Source organism: Triplophysa dalaica, chromosome 25 (genome assembly GCF_015846415.1).
Source record: "Triplophysa dalaica isolate WHDGS20190420 chromosome 25, ASM1584641v1, whole genome shotgun sequence".
Taxonomy (NCBI): Eukaryota; Metazoa; Chordata; class Actinopteri; order Cypriniformes; family Nemacheilidae; genus Triplophysa; species Triplophysa dalaica.
This window is the reverse complement of record NC_079566.1, coordinates 2,224,201-2,243,905: the sequence shown is the minus strand read 5'-3', so window position 1 is coordinate 2,243,905 and position 19,705 is coordinate 2,224,201. Positions and strand designations below refer to the sequence as shown.

The window sequence follows — 19,705 nt, the reverse complement described above, 5'->3', positions numbered from 1 at the left end:
TCCTAACATTTTACCAAATAAGTATACAGGTTTGGTGAGTAAATGATGACAGATTTAAATGTCTCGGTGGAGTATCCCTTTAAAGCAGACTTTGTCTGTGTTCTCACCTTGTACTTGTCGTCTGATTTCCTTGGTAAAGTCTAGCCATGTCTGAAAGACAGAGAGATCTTAAACAAACTGTTTTATAGGTACCACGAAACCTGACAGTACATTCAGGAAAGAAGAAGCTAGAAAAACTGTCTTATTCTAAAGTTAACCAAATATAGTTATTGTTTAACAAGTGTTAGTATTACACGAGTAAGAGCAAGCGCTGACACGCACCTTTATTGATGGTGTCTCCCATATGGCCAGACCGTAATAGTCCTTTTCTAACAGGTTGAGGTGGTCGCACACCTTTGCAAACAGGTCCTGGCCTTTGGCATGTTTCTATAAATACAAATAAACCCAGTTAAAAACAGAAATTTAAAACATTAGGGCCCGGTTTCACAGACAAGGCTAAGCTTAAGCCTTTTAAGACTTTGCCTTAGTTGAATTAAGATTTTTATGTCGCTTTTATAAAAATACCTTAGAATAATACATTACTGGTCTGCATCTTGAGACAAAATAATGACTAATCTATTTATAAGATTTTTCAGGGAAGGTTATATTCAGATAAGACAGGTCAAACATTAATTTTAGTCTGGGAATAGCCTTAAGCCTTGTCTGTGAAACCGGGCCTAGAAGTTTAGCATTACTGTATGTACCGTTTATTCAGGATACAGTCTGTGCTGTTTCGTGTGTGCATCTCTTACAATTCACTGAAATTGCATATCCATGCTTTTACAGACAAAGTTTGAACCTCAAAACTTATGTCTACAGAACATTCAATATAGTAAACAAAGTCTTGGTCAAATTCACAAACTCCAATGTGATTGGCTGGTTGCTCAATCTAATGTTCAGAGGTTAATTTTGAATGTTTTTTGAGGTCAAACCATGATACAGTTAAGAGTATGTTTAAGGGTTTGCATCACTACACAAAGAGACACAGACTGAGGCTCAATCACATTTATATTAATACATTTAAAGTGGCAATCCGTAACTTTTTGGTTGAACAAAAAGAGAGTTGTGGGGCCTGTACGTAAACGAGCATTGAAGAAGACCTAAGAAGACAATGTTCACGACTGTAAGTTTTTAATAATAATTAATAATTTTGGCGGTTGGGTATTTTGCAGAAAATGTCAGTTGTTTTTCAACACACAAAGTATGTAATCTTCAATTTTGTGTTTCAAACAGAGATGGCGATAAAGAGGCAAAAGTTACAGATTGCAAAAGTTTTAATACATTTTTTTAGATATGATTTACTCAAGAAAGGGATGTGTGATATGCTTCTCTGTCCCTATCACAGTAAAACACTGTTAGCTATACTAGCTACATCAAAATTGGTCGGGGATATCAAGTTTATCAGTGATAAAATTGACTTATCGTTGCTAGCTCTTTCTATCATCAGATTTAACTATGAATGTTAGCTGACCATTGACTTCTTAGCTTTTAGCCAGAGTAAGATAATATCATTTTAAATGCAAGTGTGACTGTGTGGTCATTAGATGTTTTTAGACTTGTTAGCTTTGCTAGCTAAATGCTATCGTCAGAATTAGCTATGGACATTAAGCCAAGCTCTCATGCAGGTCAAGTTACCACTAATGCAGAGCAGTTCTATTTTGCTTAGGATGCAACGTAGACAAATGACATCAAGTCTTCAAGCTCAGAAGCTGTTGAAACAGACACTATAAGTAGCATCTCTTACAAAAACAGACCAAAGCATCACATCAGCAGAAAGTCTCACTGTAGTCAAAAATGAGCAAAGGACGTTAAAGCCCTCCAGCAATGCAGGAGTTTCAGGGTCACTCTACTGGGATGAGACAACAAAACACACAGTTGTTAAGCAACAAAAGCTGCTCTGTGTGATGTCATTGTGTATGTGTATGTGTGTGTGTGTGTGTGTGTGTGTGTGTGCGTGTGTGTGTGTGTGTGTGTGTGTCTCTTACATCGAGCTCACACTCGAACAATGTATCATCCAGCAGCTTGACTTTGCAGTGCATGATCCTGGGGCGGCGAGATGCTTTCTGCTTCTTCCCTTCCTCCTCAGCTGTGTTTTCTTCCTCCCCTTTCTCGCCTTCTTTTTCCTCTTCCACCTTTCCCTCTGTTTCTGGTCCCCCCGTGTCTTCTGCTTTGGGCTCTTCCTCTTCTTGCTCTTTATCTGTTTCTCGCTCCTTCTCCTTCTCAACAGCTTTGGCCTTGTTCTCGTTCTTCTTCTCCTTTTTCTCCTTCTCCTTCTTCTCTTTCTTTTCTGTCTTCTCGGTTTTCTCTTTCTTCTCGCTCTTCGCTTTCTTTTCTGTCTTGTCGGTCTTCTCCTTATCTGCCTTTTCCTTCTTCTCTTTCTTGTCTTTCTTTTCTTTCTTTTCTTTCTTCTCCTTCTCCCCCTTCTCCACCCTTTCTCCCTTTCCTGACTCCAGCTCTGCGTCTTCCTTTTGATCCGCTAAGATTTGCTGGAGAAAGACAAAAATTAAGCCCATTATTTATATTTCCAAAAACAAATGTTTTCATTTATACTTGAATAATACTCATTCATTTTAAAAACTATGGGACTCATTCATGAAACATTCTCAAATATAAGAGTAAATTAATAGTAATTTGCACGAAAAACTGACCTTCCAAAAAACTTTTCTCCGGATTCACAAATACAAATACTTCATGTTAAATGTGTGTATGTTAATGAATTACAACCATTTGTAAACAGTGTACGCATGCACGCTCATTCACAATTAGCATAATCCCCATCTATAGTTTGGTTGCACAAGATAGCCCAGTGAGCTTTTGCAACGGTAGTGTCGGCAGACTCATTTCCGGTCACTATTGAGTTATTTTGGCTTAACGAAGTGCTCAGCAATGTAAAGAGAATGTGTCATGACGTTGAAATATGACTTTCTTTCAAAGTTTGGTCAAGGGGTACTTGGCTTGAAAAAAATCATATAAGGGGTACTTATGCAAAAAAAGTTTGAGACCCACTGCCATAGGAGATAAAATGTCTAAAATGCCTGTATCCTCTGAGAAAGCTTTTAGTGTGACTATTTTCTTTTTTACATTTACATTCACATTTAGTCATTTAGCAGACGATTTACAGTGAGTTCAGGGAGCAATAAATGATATGTCATACAGGACGAATAATACAATAGTTGGAGCTGAATGTGGGATGTGAAAGTTTTTTTTTTACATTTGAAAAACATACAGTGTACCTGTCATGTATGTTTCTCACCTGGTTTTCAGCACTGCTGATTGAGTGCTGGTCTAGTGCAACATCACCCTCTAAGCGTAGTTCTGGCTCAGGGTCTGCAATGGGAGCTTTGGGTTCGTCGCAGCCTTCATCCCGGGCCCTCTCCGTCTCCACCCCCTCACCCTCCGAGCACTGTGAACGGTGCTTCAGGAAGGAGGAGAAGAGGCGGGAGAGGCCGCGGCCCGCTGACGAGCGCTGCCGCGGCTTTAGCTGCTGTTCTTCCTCCGAGCCCCCGGGGGGCAGCGAGGTGCCCGAGGGGCTGTCCTGAGCTGTGTGAGGGGGGCCTGGCTCCTGAGCAGTGGGGTCCTCCTCTTCTTGATGCTGCTCGCACACCTGTTTCTTATGAACGCTCTCCGCCTCGTCTGTCGTCATGGCAGACACTAAAAGGAGGGAAAGAGCAGTTTTATTTTAATATTTTATTTCAGGTCTATTATATAGTAGGGCTGAGCGAAAATATTTATACAGTAAACTACTGCATTTTTTTTCACAATAGTTTATCGATAATCCAACCTATACTCTCAATACTCAGGGGGTAATGAATTAGATAAATAAATGCCGTTTGTAAGCGACCCATTCAGTCACTTTATTCCCTGTGCTAAGCAGTCGTTGGTCACGACTAACATGGCTACTACACATACTAGATGACTGGTTATAAGCATTCTTCCAAATATCTTTCTCTGTGTTCATCAGAACAAAGACATTTATATAGATTTGGAACAACTCGAAGGTGAGTAAATGATGACAGAATTTTCATTTTTGGGTGAAGTATCACTTTAAAGTTTGTGTTTCACTAGAGGTATTCCAGGCTTAATTTAAATATTCACAAGGAAAAGAGATCCGATCATTGATGTGGATACAGAAACTATTGGATGCGATTTCATGTAAATGCCAAGTGTAAACAGGGCCAAAAACTCTCTCTGTGAGAGAGTGCAGGTGTACATATGATATGCAAGACTGCCTAGAGCAAATGCTGGACCACCCATTCTGATATTAACACAAACAGGAAGTCAACTCTTTAACTTCCCCATTTATCTTCTCAAAGCTCTCAACCAGAAAACCAAACTATATACAGTACTCCAAATACTTGCATAACCATTACTGAACTATGTAGCAGACACTTAACCCAGAACATTAATGCATAGGAAGGAACTATCAAGACGTATATTAACAAGTAGTATTATTTTAAGACACAAATTTCCGTAATATTAGTTAATACCAGTACAATAGTTCATTGTTCATGACAAACTATTCCAATAGTTCAGAATAATTTCATTCACTGACAAGACAAGCTTTAAAGTTTAAACATAAAATAAATGTCACAGAATGTGGGTTATAATTTGAAGTGTATTTTTTCAGACAATTATAAATATGACCTATTTTTAAATATGGAAAAATACACGTATCATTAATAAAAATCAGTATTGTAATTTACATTCACAGTACAAGAATATTACACTACATAAATATAAAGAAATCTGTGTGAAAGGTAGTGGCAGTAGTGTTACTTCAAATAAATAAGGATAATGTAAAGATCTGTGTGTGTCTCTGTCTTAAAAAAGGAAAGACACTTATTTTTTCCACGATTTCTTAGTTGTTATTATTATACTTGAATATTTTCTCATTTAAGAACATCAAGTTGAACATCCAATTCCTTTTTCATAATATTAAAATTTTACAACATAAATGAGATTTTCAACAGAAAAGTAACATAAAGTACGTTTACACACGTAAGGAATTTGACTTGGCAACAGAAGCTTCTAGTTCATAAGAAAATATACACATGGTGCAAACATAGATGAAAGAAATTATAACACTGAGATAGAAAAAATAATAAAAATAATAATAATAATAATAATGCACAATATACAAAGTGAGATTATAGACGAAAAACAACATTATCATTGTTATTTACAGGTTTATCATGGTTGCTTACAATGTACAATTTCCAGATGTTTTACACAAATGTACAAATGCGCATCAACCTGATGGACAGTGAAGTAAGAGCTTTTAATTGTTCAGGCTGAATATAGCCTGCGGGAAAAAACTGTTCTTGTGTCGGGCTGTTCTGGTGGTCAGTGCTCTGTAGCGCCGGCCAGATGGCAACAGTTCGAAGCAGGAGTGAGCTGGGTGAGCGAGGTCCAAAGTGATTTTCTTAGCCCTTTTAGAGGGACTCTACTGGGGGACTTTCCAAGAAATGTGTTTTACGAGTAGGCACTGTGCCAGTTAAAAGGGGGTAAAATTCGCATCACTCTCCTGGCCCATATGAGCAGGTGAGCAGAAAGGTTTTGTGGATGTGACATAATCTATTACAGCACATGAACACAAGTCTCTTATCACCCTAGGGCATCCATCTCCCATATTTAAGTCATCCCCGTCCCAACGGTAAAATCCTATTTGCTGGATTTAATAGGCCTGTCCACCTATATTTGTGTTATGCTGGTTTTGTATGTCACTATTAAAGGGTAAGCTGGAGGAAGGGTTGGGGAGGCGTGACTGAGAAAACAATGACTAAATCAAACACAATGAAGAGAGGGTGGGGGGTGTTTAGGGGGGGAACTGTAGTAAAAAAAAAACACTATAGCCCGATTTTTAGTTCTGTGTAGGACATACGCCGTAGCCGATACGGCGTGGCCTATGTGTCGGTTTTCATTAATACTTCAACGCCGTTGTCCACGTCGACAGGGAATGACCACTAGGCGTCAGAGTCCATGCGCCTGTTGCTTGTTTAACCAAGACAAGAGCTGAAGAGGAACACAGTCACTTTTGTTTCCGATTTAAGATGTTTTATACAGAAGCACAAATATTTTACTTAGATAATTCATACGGAAATGCGTTTGAGTAAACGTGATTCTATCGCAGACTTTTTTGACCTGAGGGAGGGGTTCAAACAAGACCAATCCCAGCGCTTCTGGTCCGCGTTGAGTTGACGTGTTGTTACATTTTTGAAGAGGTGCGCGTCAGGCTACGTCGTAGGGTACGCGGCTCTGCGTAGGCTATGGCATAAGCTACGGCATAGGTCCGACGTTTGACTATAAACTGAACTTAAAGTGTATTAGAATGGACATGAGCAGGTGTAAAGTACAGAAACACATACAAAATAAATAATAACAATACCACAGAAGAAATGAGCTTGCAGCGAGGTAAAACTAATGCGTTAATAACTGCAAACAAATACATTAAAAGAAAGAAATGAATGAAAAAGACATGAATGACAATTAAGAATTGCAAACACTATCATCATACAAAGTTCCAGTACCGCTTTTTTGGATCCACTAAAACCCCACTTGACACTAATCCACTCTCCAATGTCCCCTTCCCCCTCACACACACACACACACACACCATAGCTGCATCTGCCATGCATCAATGCACCCACTTTGCATATCTCATGCAAATAAAATCATTTATAACTCCTTTAAAACACACAAATGCAAGCATTGTGAACCAAAACACACTTTTATTCCATTACTGCTACTGCGCACACAATTTGATCTAATTACAGCTCTCTCAATTGTCCCTTTGCTAACACACACCAGCCTGCCCACACACACAATATTCTTCATCCTTTTAAGCATCCGCTACAAAGACACACCGTCATCCAATTTTAGCACGCTGTAGGTGCACACGCTTTTGTATAATTGTGCGCCGATCACAGCATAAACACTGCACAAACTTCCAGCAGCTAACACACACACATCAGATGGTGCAGAGGTGACAGATGGCATGCATGCGTGGGTCCCTCGGAGACCAAAAGTGGACATATGCAGGACCCTTTGCCTCCGAGATCCTCAATAGATACACACACTTATTGACTGAAAGCAATCCATGTCATGAGACACTCCTCAGGGGTCCAGGACAGGATAAGATTTCATTGACACATCAAGACTCTTTATCCTCACACATTTTTCCCTATTCTTTTTCAATCGTGGAAACGATAAGATATTAAGTTTTTGTAGGTTGTCATATCAATTCTGATGTTTGGGATGTTTGACAGAGTGTTTCTATTAGGCAAAACTATATTTATCATAGCACAAAAAAACCAAACAGTTTTACTTACTGTACGAACGTCAGGATTAAAAGAAGATTCAGAATGTAAAAGCACAGACTGGTCATTTATATAGCCGGCCGGTCAAAAGTTTAAGGTCACAGTTTAAGGAGTAGAATGAGAGACGGTGTAAGGAGGGGACAAAGGGAATATGAGTGCTTAAAATCTCCAGTAATAACAGCTTCAACAGTGAAATGCTGCTCTGTGATTGGCTGACAGGGGCAGGAGTTGCTGATTGGGCATAAAAACAGGACAGGTGCAAGTGTGTAAAAGCACAGAACAATGCTGTTTTGGATGCTGACTGTTACAGTTAACAGATCTGAACACGTAAACAACACACAAATAATGTCACACCTGCAGCAACAGAAACCATTTCACCTACATTCAGCTTTAAAGAATAGTTACAAAATTCTAAATGATGACATCTGCAGTCCTAATCTACAGTATATTGCCAATCCAGCCAAAGCTAAATATAGCTGTGAATAGTTGCACATAGACAATTAAAAAATATATTTAAACATCATATGTCATCCTGTTGTTATTATAAATCTATTACTTAAATATAAATAAAATGTGTCTGTCTTTGCAAACCACAGCACCTGCATCTGAACTCATGAATTCTCATTTAACTTTATGAATAGGTGACAGAGGGATACTTCACCCCAAAAAAAGATATTTGGAAGAATGCTTAAAACCAGACAGATTTTGCCCCTCATTGACTACTGTTAGTGAAAAGTGCCCCAGGGGTGAAATATCCCTTTAAAAGCAGATTTTCAAAAAGAAAGAGACCAACTCTTAAGCCGTAGTCAAAATAGGCTTTGAGTGTACCAAAGTACAGTAAATACAGAATCATCTTTCAGGCCACTGTTACTCTTGGTAATAAATACATCACAAAATAAAGATAGGCCTAAATCAATATTGATAAAATAATGTTTGCATGCGTATGAATTAAAGTGAATGGCACAGCACCACTCTGCTGGACATCACCTTTCAGCCGTGACTGTTTTCACCAAGAGTTGTTTATTCTGTAATGAGTTATACAATTATACTAGTAATACAAGTAATACAATTAAACCTTGATATCATGATATATTGTCAGTAGGTTCCAGTTCGTCGTGATGCATCATATCATGCCCCCCACCAACCACTGGGCATAAATGATGGGAAGACAGCGAGTAAACAGTATAGCACAGAGGCGAGTGCTTTTGGTGAAGAAACTGAATGCAGAAAGTAAGCTTTAGGCTGGAAAGCGGCTTTAACGTTAATCGGGGTCCTGTGCAGGATTAGGGAGAAGCTCTCTCCCTCTTTAAATGTAGTGAGGTGGAGAATACGACAGCAGCTGGATATGTCAGTGGTGTCTTTCACTGTCCTGTCTATTTTCCTCACTTGATTCTGCGCACCCCGGGCTCCATGACAGGAACCTGCAGTGATTGACCCAGAAAACGCCTGCCAATGCGTGACTCGTGTGTACCTACTGGGGGGAAATGGAGGGGAAAATTGGAGGGAGTGGGTGTGTCATGTTTGATGTGACGATTGGTAGGTTCCGATCCTGAAGTCTAAGGTACTTTTAAAATATTGCCCTGTGTGTTCAGTTATGTAAATGTCCAACTCGGCCAGTAGTGTGAATTTAGGGCTACCATCATACGGTAAAACCTTGTTTTTTTGCAAGGCAAGTTATTGCTCAAATGGTTCAACCGTTATTGAAAGATACCTCATATCGCTGCTGTCCTTCTGTAACGTTGTATCGAGAATTTCGAGATTTTTGGTCTAAAAATCATTATTATTACCTTCGTGCTTGGCACTGGGTTTTGCAATCTAACCAATGAAAAGTATTAAAAAGTCTGTGTCAACTTTGACATAGCAGTGTTTTTTATCATTTGAAAAGTACAGTGTTTTTCCATTTTCTGCATGTTGTTGTGAAGATCTGTCTTGACAGACTTGTGGGCGGTGGTGACTTCACAAACTAATTAGCATATGTGTGATGTCATCACGTTGTGTTTGCGTCGTGTTAGTGTTTGCACTTGATATCTGTTTTTCTTCTACAGTCTGATCTTGTCACATTATACAGTATTTTACAACTGAATGCCACCAGCCGTCACTTTAACTGGTGCTAAAATCCTGATCTATAAACGCAACATCATCGGACAAAATCACGATAAAGCACATCTCCATGATAGAGATATGCTGTTTGCCCTTTCTCCACAATGTGTTGTTGTATTATGAACGCTTCTTTGATTTTGAACGCAAGTGACAGTTAAATACACTACACGCAACTAACTAAACTCGCGGACGAGAGGCTCCACACACATGGAGCTCAACGGAAGAGAGTGCATGCGAACACGGAAGAGGAGGACGCGCAGGCGGCCACGCTCCACTCACACCAAACAAGTCAGCAAACCAATCTACATAGATTCCAGGACCTGGTGTTCGCTGGGACAGATGTAATCTCAGTAACAAGGGCGTTTTCAGTTCTGACACTTATAGGATGTTCGCTTGAATACGATTTCCTCTTATATAAAAAAAAAGTTTGGGTCAAAATTGATGTCTTAATTCGTGACTCTACAACATCTTCTTTGGTAAACTCAACAAACTGTCACATATACTACACTTAAAGATTCAGCAGACAATTTTGAGACCAAGATACACAATTCCAGCTAATTACGGACGGATAGATCAATTTTCATCAAATGAATGAGGGGTTCCTCCTGGGACCATCCCAGGGGCAGGTGCAGTACAGAGGCACTTAACACACTGACACACATACTGGGGCTCAGGAGGATGAACTCAGAACAATCAAACCGATCAATGGCCATATCGTGTCTAGCACCTGATCTCCTTGGACACAAGATTGCAGGGAGCGCTCCAGTCCAGCAGGAACAGAAGTAAACATTCAGAAGACATGAGTCACCGAAAGTGTTGCAATTTAGAAATGTGCACAGTTCAACACACTCAAACAATGATCTTAAAGATAACAGTATCTGTAACACAAATGATGCGGTACAAGTAACGCTCAGAGGGTTAATACTGTTTAAATAGCCAAAACATAAATTGAAAAATGTAAGAGTGAATAATCAAGGAAAGTAAGTGTACAAAACAAAGAGCAATAGAGATTAGAGAACAATAATACATTGCAGTATAGAGTATAAGACATGGTGTCCCACAAGCTTTTAAGGAAACATTAACACGTAAGGTGTGACACGCTTATGAAAACAAATGTCTGATTCTTTACAGCTACAGATTTGATGAACCCTGAAGGTGGTAAAAAACAATCTGATCAAAAATGCTGATCGGTAGCTGGTGTGAGTGTTCAGCAGGGAGAACATTGTTCAATCACAGAGCAAAATTTGCTTTTCATTAAACTCCTCTGTTTTTTAAACAACAACATGTAAAGGCTTACTGCACTTCATAAATTGCAGAACACTTTTCATGTGTTAAGGCTACGCTAAATCAGAAACAATAAACTACCAAAACTTTGCTTCTGGCTTTAAAAACAGTAGAAAGAAAGAAAGGGTGAGAGAGAGAGAGAGAGAGAAAGAAGAAAAGAAAGAAAGAAAGAAAGAAAAAATGAGAGAGAGAGAGAGAGAGAGAGAGAAAGAAAGGAAAGGAAAGAAAAGAAAGAAAGAAAGAAAGAAAGAAAGGAAGGAAGGAATGAAAGAAAAAATGAAAGAGAGAAAGAAAGAAAGAAGAGAAAGAAAAGAAAAGAAAGAAAGAAAAAATGAAAGAGAGAGAGAAAGAAAGAAAGAAAGAAAGAAAGAAAGAAGTTTAAAGCTATCAACAAAGATGTTCAAACCTTATTTACGCACATTTCCACAAATCATTTTAAACATCCATACAGAACCCTTTATGCCTCTATGTGAAGTGAGCACGTTTTATTCTGATACGTTACACCGTCTCGGGACGGTTTTCGCACGACACATCATCACATATTAAGATGCGGTGTAGTGATCGAACATTAACATCAACTATAAATTACTGTTTTACCTCATTTAAATGCCAGAATTCAATCGAAAATGTAAACATTCGCCTGAATCTTGCATTTAAACAATCCGATGTATGCAATGCACAGGAACTAACGTTAGCCCTCAGCACTGCACCCAAACAAAAGAATAAATCTCTGCAGTTATAAAACGACTGATACTGTAATGCCTCGGGAATGTTTTGACAGCTGTCCATCAAAATGATTTGAGCTCGGGAGTCATAACAGACTAGCAGGTGCACACGAATGGAATGTCTGAAAATGGCGCCGAATGTGAAAAAAATGTCAACAGATTCCCGTCCTCGCGAGCATCACACAATACATAATCCAGCAGCAAGATTTCCATCTTACCTTTCACTTTATTTCATCAATTTGAAGAAACAATCCACTATAAAATATCCTGAAACCACTTCCCAGTAGATATCACACGGGCAAATCCATGAACAATTTATCCAACCTTTTTGAAAACGGTGTTTAGATTCTAGTAAAAAAGGGGGGAGGCTACGTATGCAATGAGGCGAGCGTATTTCCAAAACCGACCAATAGGAAACGATCAGAGGGAGAAATGAACCAATCAGGTGCGAGATAAACGAGCTTCAGTCCCAGGCGCTAAGGCAGCAGCAGCAGCATCGTAACCAAGGAGATTCAGAAACGAGGCTGTGTTCTGTTCTGGTCACTGTTTGATGCCCGACGTTACTTTCTTTCAGAATAGGTTGATTTGAAAAATGTATTTAAGTATGAAGATGAAGTATCACCCAATTAAATTTATAACACTATAAATAAATAATTCACCTCTGCTGCTAATTTGTTTCATAATAATTGTATGTGCTTTGTCATCTCATAGAGTTGATATTTGATAAACAAACAATTATTACAAGTATTAAAATAATACGAACAAAAAGAAAAAAAATAAGTAAAGACAAGGTTAAGGAATTTAGCATTACCATTATAGGCTTGTGGTCAATCTCAGCCTCACAGTAATTATGACCTGAGGGTTGGGTGTCATCCCTCTGGTCTTAACATACACCACAGTCCATCACTACTACTAAATAATGGATGGCAGCACTAACCTCGTAGCACTTACAAAAAGTGAAATGTGCACTTATATTTGGTGATTTATATTGTGTTTCATTTATTTATGTGAGAAAAAATCCCCAAAAGCACAAAGAACACATTAATGTAAACCAGATCTCTAGCATTAATCAAAGAAATACAAATATTAATTCTTATGTCATGAATATCAAAAATAAAAATGTGGGAAAAAAGGTCGATGCTTCGGTTTAAACCTATTAAGACAACCTTGAGTGAGGTAATAAATCGCTGTCTTTTATAAGTCTTTAAGATTAAAAACAGAACTTCAGATCATTCATCAAAGACTATTATAATGTCACAGTAGTTAAATGGTTAATTACAGTTATCTCTCTCTCTCTCTCTATTTTGTAGTTTCTTACATCGTAAGCATTGGTCCTTTCCTCTACTAATGTAGGAGTCTTGCCATACATCTGGTAAAAAATGACAGTCAGACAGTTAAAGTCCCCAGAGAAAGACGTCACAGAGGGAAGGCACTCACACAAACATCTATCCACCCACCCACCACACCCGTCTTTCCAGAACCGTCTGGCTTTCAACCCCACCCCCAGACGGTTATCTTGAACATCTGTGGTAGTGGGCACCAGCTGGGCAAAACCCCTAATTACCCCGTCAAAAACCACATCATTAGTCAAATACTTTTAACCTGACATTTGGAGACATCCTCACAGAGAATGAATGATGTTAGACGTGGTCCAGCCATTATGTGGCAGAAGCTTTGAGAATCATTAGTGCAGCTCTTAAGAAACGAAGAAAACTTAAAAATCAATACATTTATCCAGATTTCATGTTTGAACGTGAATGACTTGCCGACTTTAAGCATTATATAATATGCTGCTAACTTAATCAACTTAAAGGAATATAATGATGAGAATGGGAAAACAAAGATAAATGCAGGGAATAAATTACAACTATAAAGCACATGCAAAAAAAATAATCATTACCACTATTTTACGCATTATGATCGCTTTATTGTTCAGAGAAATAACTGAAATAACAGAATACAGTGTAACTGTATACAAATTAATTTTATACTTTTTTGTTTATTTAACAAGTGCAATATAAAAAATAAAAAGTGAAAAAATGACTGATGTAAAACAGTCTGGACATGCTCTATTCCTGTTGTTCACTGTGTTCCGCCTGGGATGATGTTTTTAAGTCTATCTGTGTTGTTTGTAAGTTGATAATCCGGAGCTAAAAGCCAGTGAGCACCTGTTCCAATATATACCCAGCTGACCCTTTGCTGCTATCTGCTGATAGTCAGTAAAACTACACAAGGGCCAAGATTTGAAAGTCATTTTTTGTAATCTGTAGGTCACAAGATGAAGTAAATAAAATCTTAAATGTTGAACATGCCAAATCCCTAAGAAATCCTGGCATATATAGATTTTTTAAATTATTTACATTAAAATATAACATGAGACACACAGAAGTGAGAAAAAGTCAAATTATAAAATATCTAAGTCAAGGTTAAATATTAAAATATGAAAAGTATTGAAAATATGCTTAAAATATGCCAAACATTCATAAACCATCTAAGTGAATTGTCAGTTAACGACCATTTGAAGTCACATCATTTGATTGCTAAACAGACATGCAAACAATGCGCTTTATTGAAAAAAATCATTCGGGTTTGGAACGACATGAAAAAAGAAATCGGCATTTTTATTTTTAGATTAATTATTCACTAAACTCTACTAAGGCTAAATAAAATGCCTTTGTACAAACTATTTTTAACTCTGAGCTAAATACGTTCTTTCTGAAAACACAAACCTATTTCGAAGCACCCCCACCAAACAACATGTAAACCAAACGTGTGCAAGGTTGTGTAACATCTCAAACTTGAACAGGTTAATGTTGTAAATTGTACCTCGAATTGCAGTCTCAGGTTTTATTAAGAAGATTTTACATTTTGCAAACCATGCAAACACACTCAGTGGATATTTGTAAAACTGTGCTGTTTGCCCCCCATTAGTTTAAATATGCCATATGGTTGTTTTGTATGTTTTTATGTAAGAACTTCCTTAGGGTTAATTCAAATGTTAATTACAGTTTGATGTGATGTTTAAAGAAGCAGATGGGTTTTCCATATTTCTGCAGGAAATGAAAGTAATGTGTCATGCTCACCACAAATCACACCAGGCCGTATCCAAAGATATCAGCAGTCAATGAAGCGTGTTCCAGTCCAGGATGAGAGAGAGAAAAAAGAAAGGGAGAAAAGATTAGACTTTCAATAAATATGTGTCAAAGTACAATTCTGAAGTAACAGCTTTAAAATGTCATTACAAGTGAATTGAACTGTTTTATGTTTGTGTTGTTAAATGAAATGTATCGTCCTGTGTCATATAAGCTTGAAGCAGGTGTTCAAAATTCACAACTGTCTGTGATAACCCATACTTTGAAAGCAACAAAAGGAAAGATAGAAAACAACAAAAGGGAAAGGAAAAGAACACGGCCCTTCATAAGAAAACTAATCGGAAAGTTTATCGAACATTTTTGGACTATTCCTTTGAAATCGTGAAGTCTGAAAGAGTGGTTCTCAAACTGTGGTACGCGTAACACTAGTGGTGCTTGAAGAGGTGATGCCTGAGGTGACTATATATTAATTTACATTTTGTTTAATACAATTACAAATGTTCAAAATATTAAAAACGAAATAAATCTTAGCCTATGTGCAATCTAACAAATGTATCATTGGTCGATGTAACTCAAAACGCTTATTCATCGACTGGAATCGTGTAGAGCATTTTGATGCTGCGATGAAATTTACACTTTGACCTTAACCAACAGCCCGATCAAGTCCATTATATGAAAAAGAACCCTGGAAAGCTTACCTCATAAGCCTCAATTTGTTTTCGACAGAAGAAATAAACTCACGGACGGCTTATATTACAGGTGGGTGAGTGAATTATCATGAAATTTTAATTTTCAAAGCCCTATGCAAAGGAGATTAGTTTATTAGAGAGGTCTGTAAATTAACTGTTATGAACATCTGAAAAGTTAGTATGGGAATCTCTTTAATCAGATATAGGTATCAGGTAAATCAGGTAAAAGTATATACTTAAAGTATAGCAAGTATAATAGCAAGGTAAGTAGAGGATTTATCTGTTTCTGTCGTGGACTCTCTGAGTCCAGTCAACTATCTGAACACAAAAGGCAATTGTCTTTGCCTGAGCATACTGAGAAAAATGGAAGGGCAGATAGGAAGACAAGCAGAATGAACCAGCTCTATAAATACTTTCTCCTGCTCTTCACTTTCACACTGGTAACGTTCAATATTTAATGTAGCCCAGAATGAACTATAACTCCCATTAAACTACAGACAGGTGCATTGTGCTTCATACTCTGATTGTGTTCATCTCTAAGACCACTTTAGGTCTCCCTAACTCTATTTGCAGAAGATAAAAGAAAAATGGTGTGATCCTCAAGAATATGGCATGTTTAAAAGGTGAAAGCCAGCCACGCCAGCATATGGTACTGATAGATATGTTTGTAGAAGAGCTCCAAATTCATTCAAAACTGAAAATGCAGTTGTGTTTTCTCACCCTCACATTGCTTCAGACCTGAACGAATGTTAATCATAGGATTTTGTTTAACATGATCTTTTGTTCTACAGAAGGTCATTTGAAACAATCCAAGAGTGATGAAATGACATAATCTCTCCATTTAAGAATATAAATATAGTATAACTTTCTTAAACTTTTATTAAACCAGTATAAAGTATATATATTTGTGTGCTGTTTTAAAATAATCAGTCTGTACAGGTACAACACGTTCTTTCTTCTGCAGAACATCATTGATAACTATTTTAAAGAATTTTTATTGAATCACAGTGGTACCTTTTTACTTGAATTAGTTTTGTCTCCATACAATAGAAGTGATTGGAAAGAGCTGTTGTTCGGTTACTAACATCAGTTTGAAAAGACAAGAGGGTGAGTAAATTATGACAAAATCAAAAGTTTGGGGTTGACCTGAGCAACTCACCCAAATTCATATCTCGTTGTTTCTGGGATGAATGGCAATATACAATATATATCCAAGTATGGAATAAATGTTTACTTGCAACTCAACGCCATGTGTAAGATTCTCTTTTTACAAACAGCTTATGATCAAAATAAAAGTAAAGGCAGGGTTTTCCTTTCTGTTTAAAAACATTAGGTTATAACTGTAGTAGAGTAGGCGGGGCGAGACCGTGGTTCGAGTCCGGTGAGTAATTGTGAATTAGCGCCAGCTGTGCGCACACCGGCCTCGAATCACGTAGGAGATGGGAGCATATAAAATGAACGAGCGACCGGACCGTCGAAGAGAGAGGACCGGGCCCGAACTTGTGTTATGTTTGTATTTATATTATATTTATATTATGTTTTGTTCGCCGGCGGTCGTCCGTGAGGGGCCGCCGGCTGTTATATTACTTTATTAAATGGTTAAATGTTTGCCGGTTCCCGCCTCCTTCCTTCGATTTTATTGAGATGTGTTACAATAACATATAACAATGTGTTAAAAACATGCAAGTTTGTTTCTCATTCACTATGTAAAACTTATGGTTTTGTCAACTGGAAGCACACAGAGGCCCTGCACTTTTTGCTGGAAAGGGGGAAGAGACTAGCAGTGCATTTGCATTTAAAAAGAGGGTGTTTTCCTTCTAAAAACTTCACAAACACATTCTGTGGACTCAAGATTTATATAACACTTTTAAATTCCCCTAGTGGTGAAAATCAAGTTTTTAATGTTGTTCATATGTCTATGTTGTGTCTTTAATATGCTTTAAGATTAACCATGTGCGAATTCATAATTTTAAACAAGGGCTGAGTATTTTCTCAATAAAACTTGTGGTTTGAAATTGGTAACCAATCTCATCAACACTTCTGTTCTGACCGTGTGGATCAGCAGGTCAGGTCAAGCCAAATGAGGATGACACATAGACTCAGTGCTGAAAACTTTTGTGTGCATTAAGAAACTGGCATTAGCAGTGTCTGGAACTACAGACGGTGCCATCTACGTACATATCAATGGTTTGAGCTAGTGCGATTGAATAGAGGCAGGGACTTATTTGCATCTTTATAAACTGAGTAAGTTATAATCAATATTGAGAGCATTCTTGCATAATTTATTGCAATTTGTCACATAATACAGTCCTACACAAAGAAGTGTTGGTGGGCAATTATTAGAACAACAAAATCACTGCTGATTCCATCCTATCGAGACTGAAAAATCTGAAACCTTCCAATAAGCATGTTTCAATACCAGCTACACGTTCTCGCGCTCTCTTTTCATCCGACAGTGAGTGTGTTTACATGCATAAAATAAACTGATTTCATCAAAAATCAGCTTATCAAAGAAACCTGTTTTCAGGTGTTTAAGTATCAATAAACAGGCAACGCAGAAAACCGCGTTTACATGGAAATTTGAGACTTGCCAAGTTTCTCACGTGCAGTGACGTCACCATCGATAGTACGTTTACTAATTAAAAATGCCACGGGAAATCTCATGTCACCAGTTCCCGTTTCAACATCAAATGCACGATTCGAAAGCGGCCTTTTATGCATTATTTTACTATTTCCTCCGTTTGGGACTTGTTAAACTTCAGGTTCCTTTCGAACACTAAGTTTCTTTCTGTGTTTTGGATTACCCTTAAAATCAAATCAGAAATAGGTTGGATGTTGTGAGAGAATTCTTCTGCAGATCTGGAAGCACAAGAACTAGACACAGAGGCATCCAGCTTTTGAACTCATTATTTTAGAAATTACAAGTCTTTATACAGGTACCAAAAGACATCTGGATGGTTTCATATGTCCAGGGATTCACAGAATGACCAAATAAGGTATAGCAGGTAAGACGAAGAATGTTTAGCTTAGAAGGAATCCCCCCATATAGCCAGAGGGAAACCCTTCCTCCAACTATCTAGCCAGGAATGTATTCAGTAAGTGTAACAACTTCACAATTCATTAGTTTGCAGGCTTTATTTGTTTATGCGTAAATTAAATCTAACAGGACTTTTACTATTGCACTGTCAGACATGCGCACATAAACAAAACTGAGAGCAAACCATTAAGGCGTGCCACTCACAATTTCAATTCGTTGTGTTATGTATAGTACATGTATACAATATGTGACTGTTATATATTGTCCACTCTATAAGCTTGTTTTTCTGGGTTTTGACCACATGGATTGGTAAAATACAGTGAAGTTTGGTGCCTTAGTAAGTTTGTTTTTATTACGTTTCTCTGCATGAAGAATATATATTTGATTACCCAATGACTCAATGTACCTTTGCTTTGGGTTTTTATCTGAAACAACCATGGTAACCCTCACCATGAGTGTCACCCTCACCCGCAAGTACCAACCTCCTGACCAGAACATCAGGGATGGATTATCTCCATGCCCAGGTGATCCCTGACCACTAACATCCATGGACAGGAGAACCACTTTCCATGGACAAGATAACCACTTTTGGCATTCACAGGGAATTCTTATGACCACTAAACACTTGCACAGGAGATCCCACCGACCACTGGACCCATACAGAGGAGATCCTGCTGACAACTATCCCTAAGTTAAACCAACATTTGCACCCATAGGAACACTGTAAGTCAAGTCAACCCATGTATTGATGCCAAAACCAGCAGTAAATCTCAGTTTAAAATATAAAAAACATTACTGTGTTTAACTGTTCTCTCAAGATCATTTATTTTCATTCAAGCGAAAATCAGTCATCTATAGAGGAAGAGTTTCAATGTAGATTTCTAATTTTTAACGCTGGAGGGCTATAAACTCCACAATATTAATGCATACATGCCCTGGCTGGAACTGTGCCATAAATAAGCAGTACTCACGGCCTCGCACAAATCTTTGCACAAAATTTAAACTAGTCAAAATTAGAGAAACATTGAAAGAATAATGTAGGAAAAATAATATCAGGTCATCTCTATCGATGTTTCGTCGTTTGGTCGATTTGTTTTAAGCACGCGCGGATGCTGCTGACGCATCGTGCACTGCTTGTAACTATAGCAACATTATCTGTCAATCAAACTTACCTCAGTCGCCGGCGCCGCGCCATTACTTAACCAAAATAACGACACTCGTGAGAATTACATTGATCCTTGGCATACTTTCAACCCTTTTAATAACAGTGGCCGTGTTTTACCTCAGGCGACGGAAAGGCGCTGTCCTCTGTGCAGTCTCTCTATAAAATAGTGGCTTTTGGTCCACACTGCGCTCCACTGCGTACGTAGAGAAACGTCGCGTCACGCGCACTGAGTTAAATTCACGATTCCTCTCCTGGAGA

The 19,705-nt window shown here is 38.0% G+C and overlaps 1 protein-coding gene across 11 annotated transcripts in view; it reads right to left on the bottom strand.

Annotated features, from left to right (window-relative positions):
• Positions 1–19,343, bottom strand: part of epb41a (erythrocyte membrane protein band 4.1a) — a 49,128-nt gene extending 29,785 nt beyond the window's left edge. For 10 of the 11 annotated variants that reach the window (XM_056742073.1, XM_056742076.1, XM_056742079.1 and 7 more), the window contains exons 1-5: positions 11,683–11,846; positions 3,293–3,690; positions 2,025–2,525; positions 322–426; positions 108–150 (exon numbers count right to left, since the gene is read on the bottom strand). In XM_056742073.1, the coding sequence (XP_056598051.1) occupies positions 108–150; positions 322–426; positions 2,025–2,525; positions 3,293–3,682 (1,039 nt within the window). In that variant the 5' untranslated portion in view covers positions 3,683–3,690; positions 11,683–11,846. Of the gene's footprint in view, positions 1–107; positions 151–321; positions 427–2,024; positions 2,526–3,292; positions 3,691–11,682; positions 11,847–19,253 lie in introns of those variants that run through there. The other variant, XM_056742084.1, reaches the window with a different exon arrangement.
• Between the last annotated feature and the right edge of the window lie 362 nt (positions 19,344–19,705).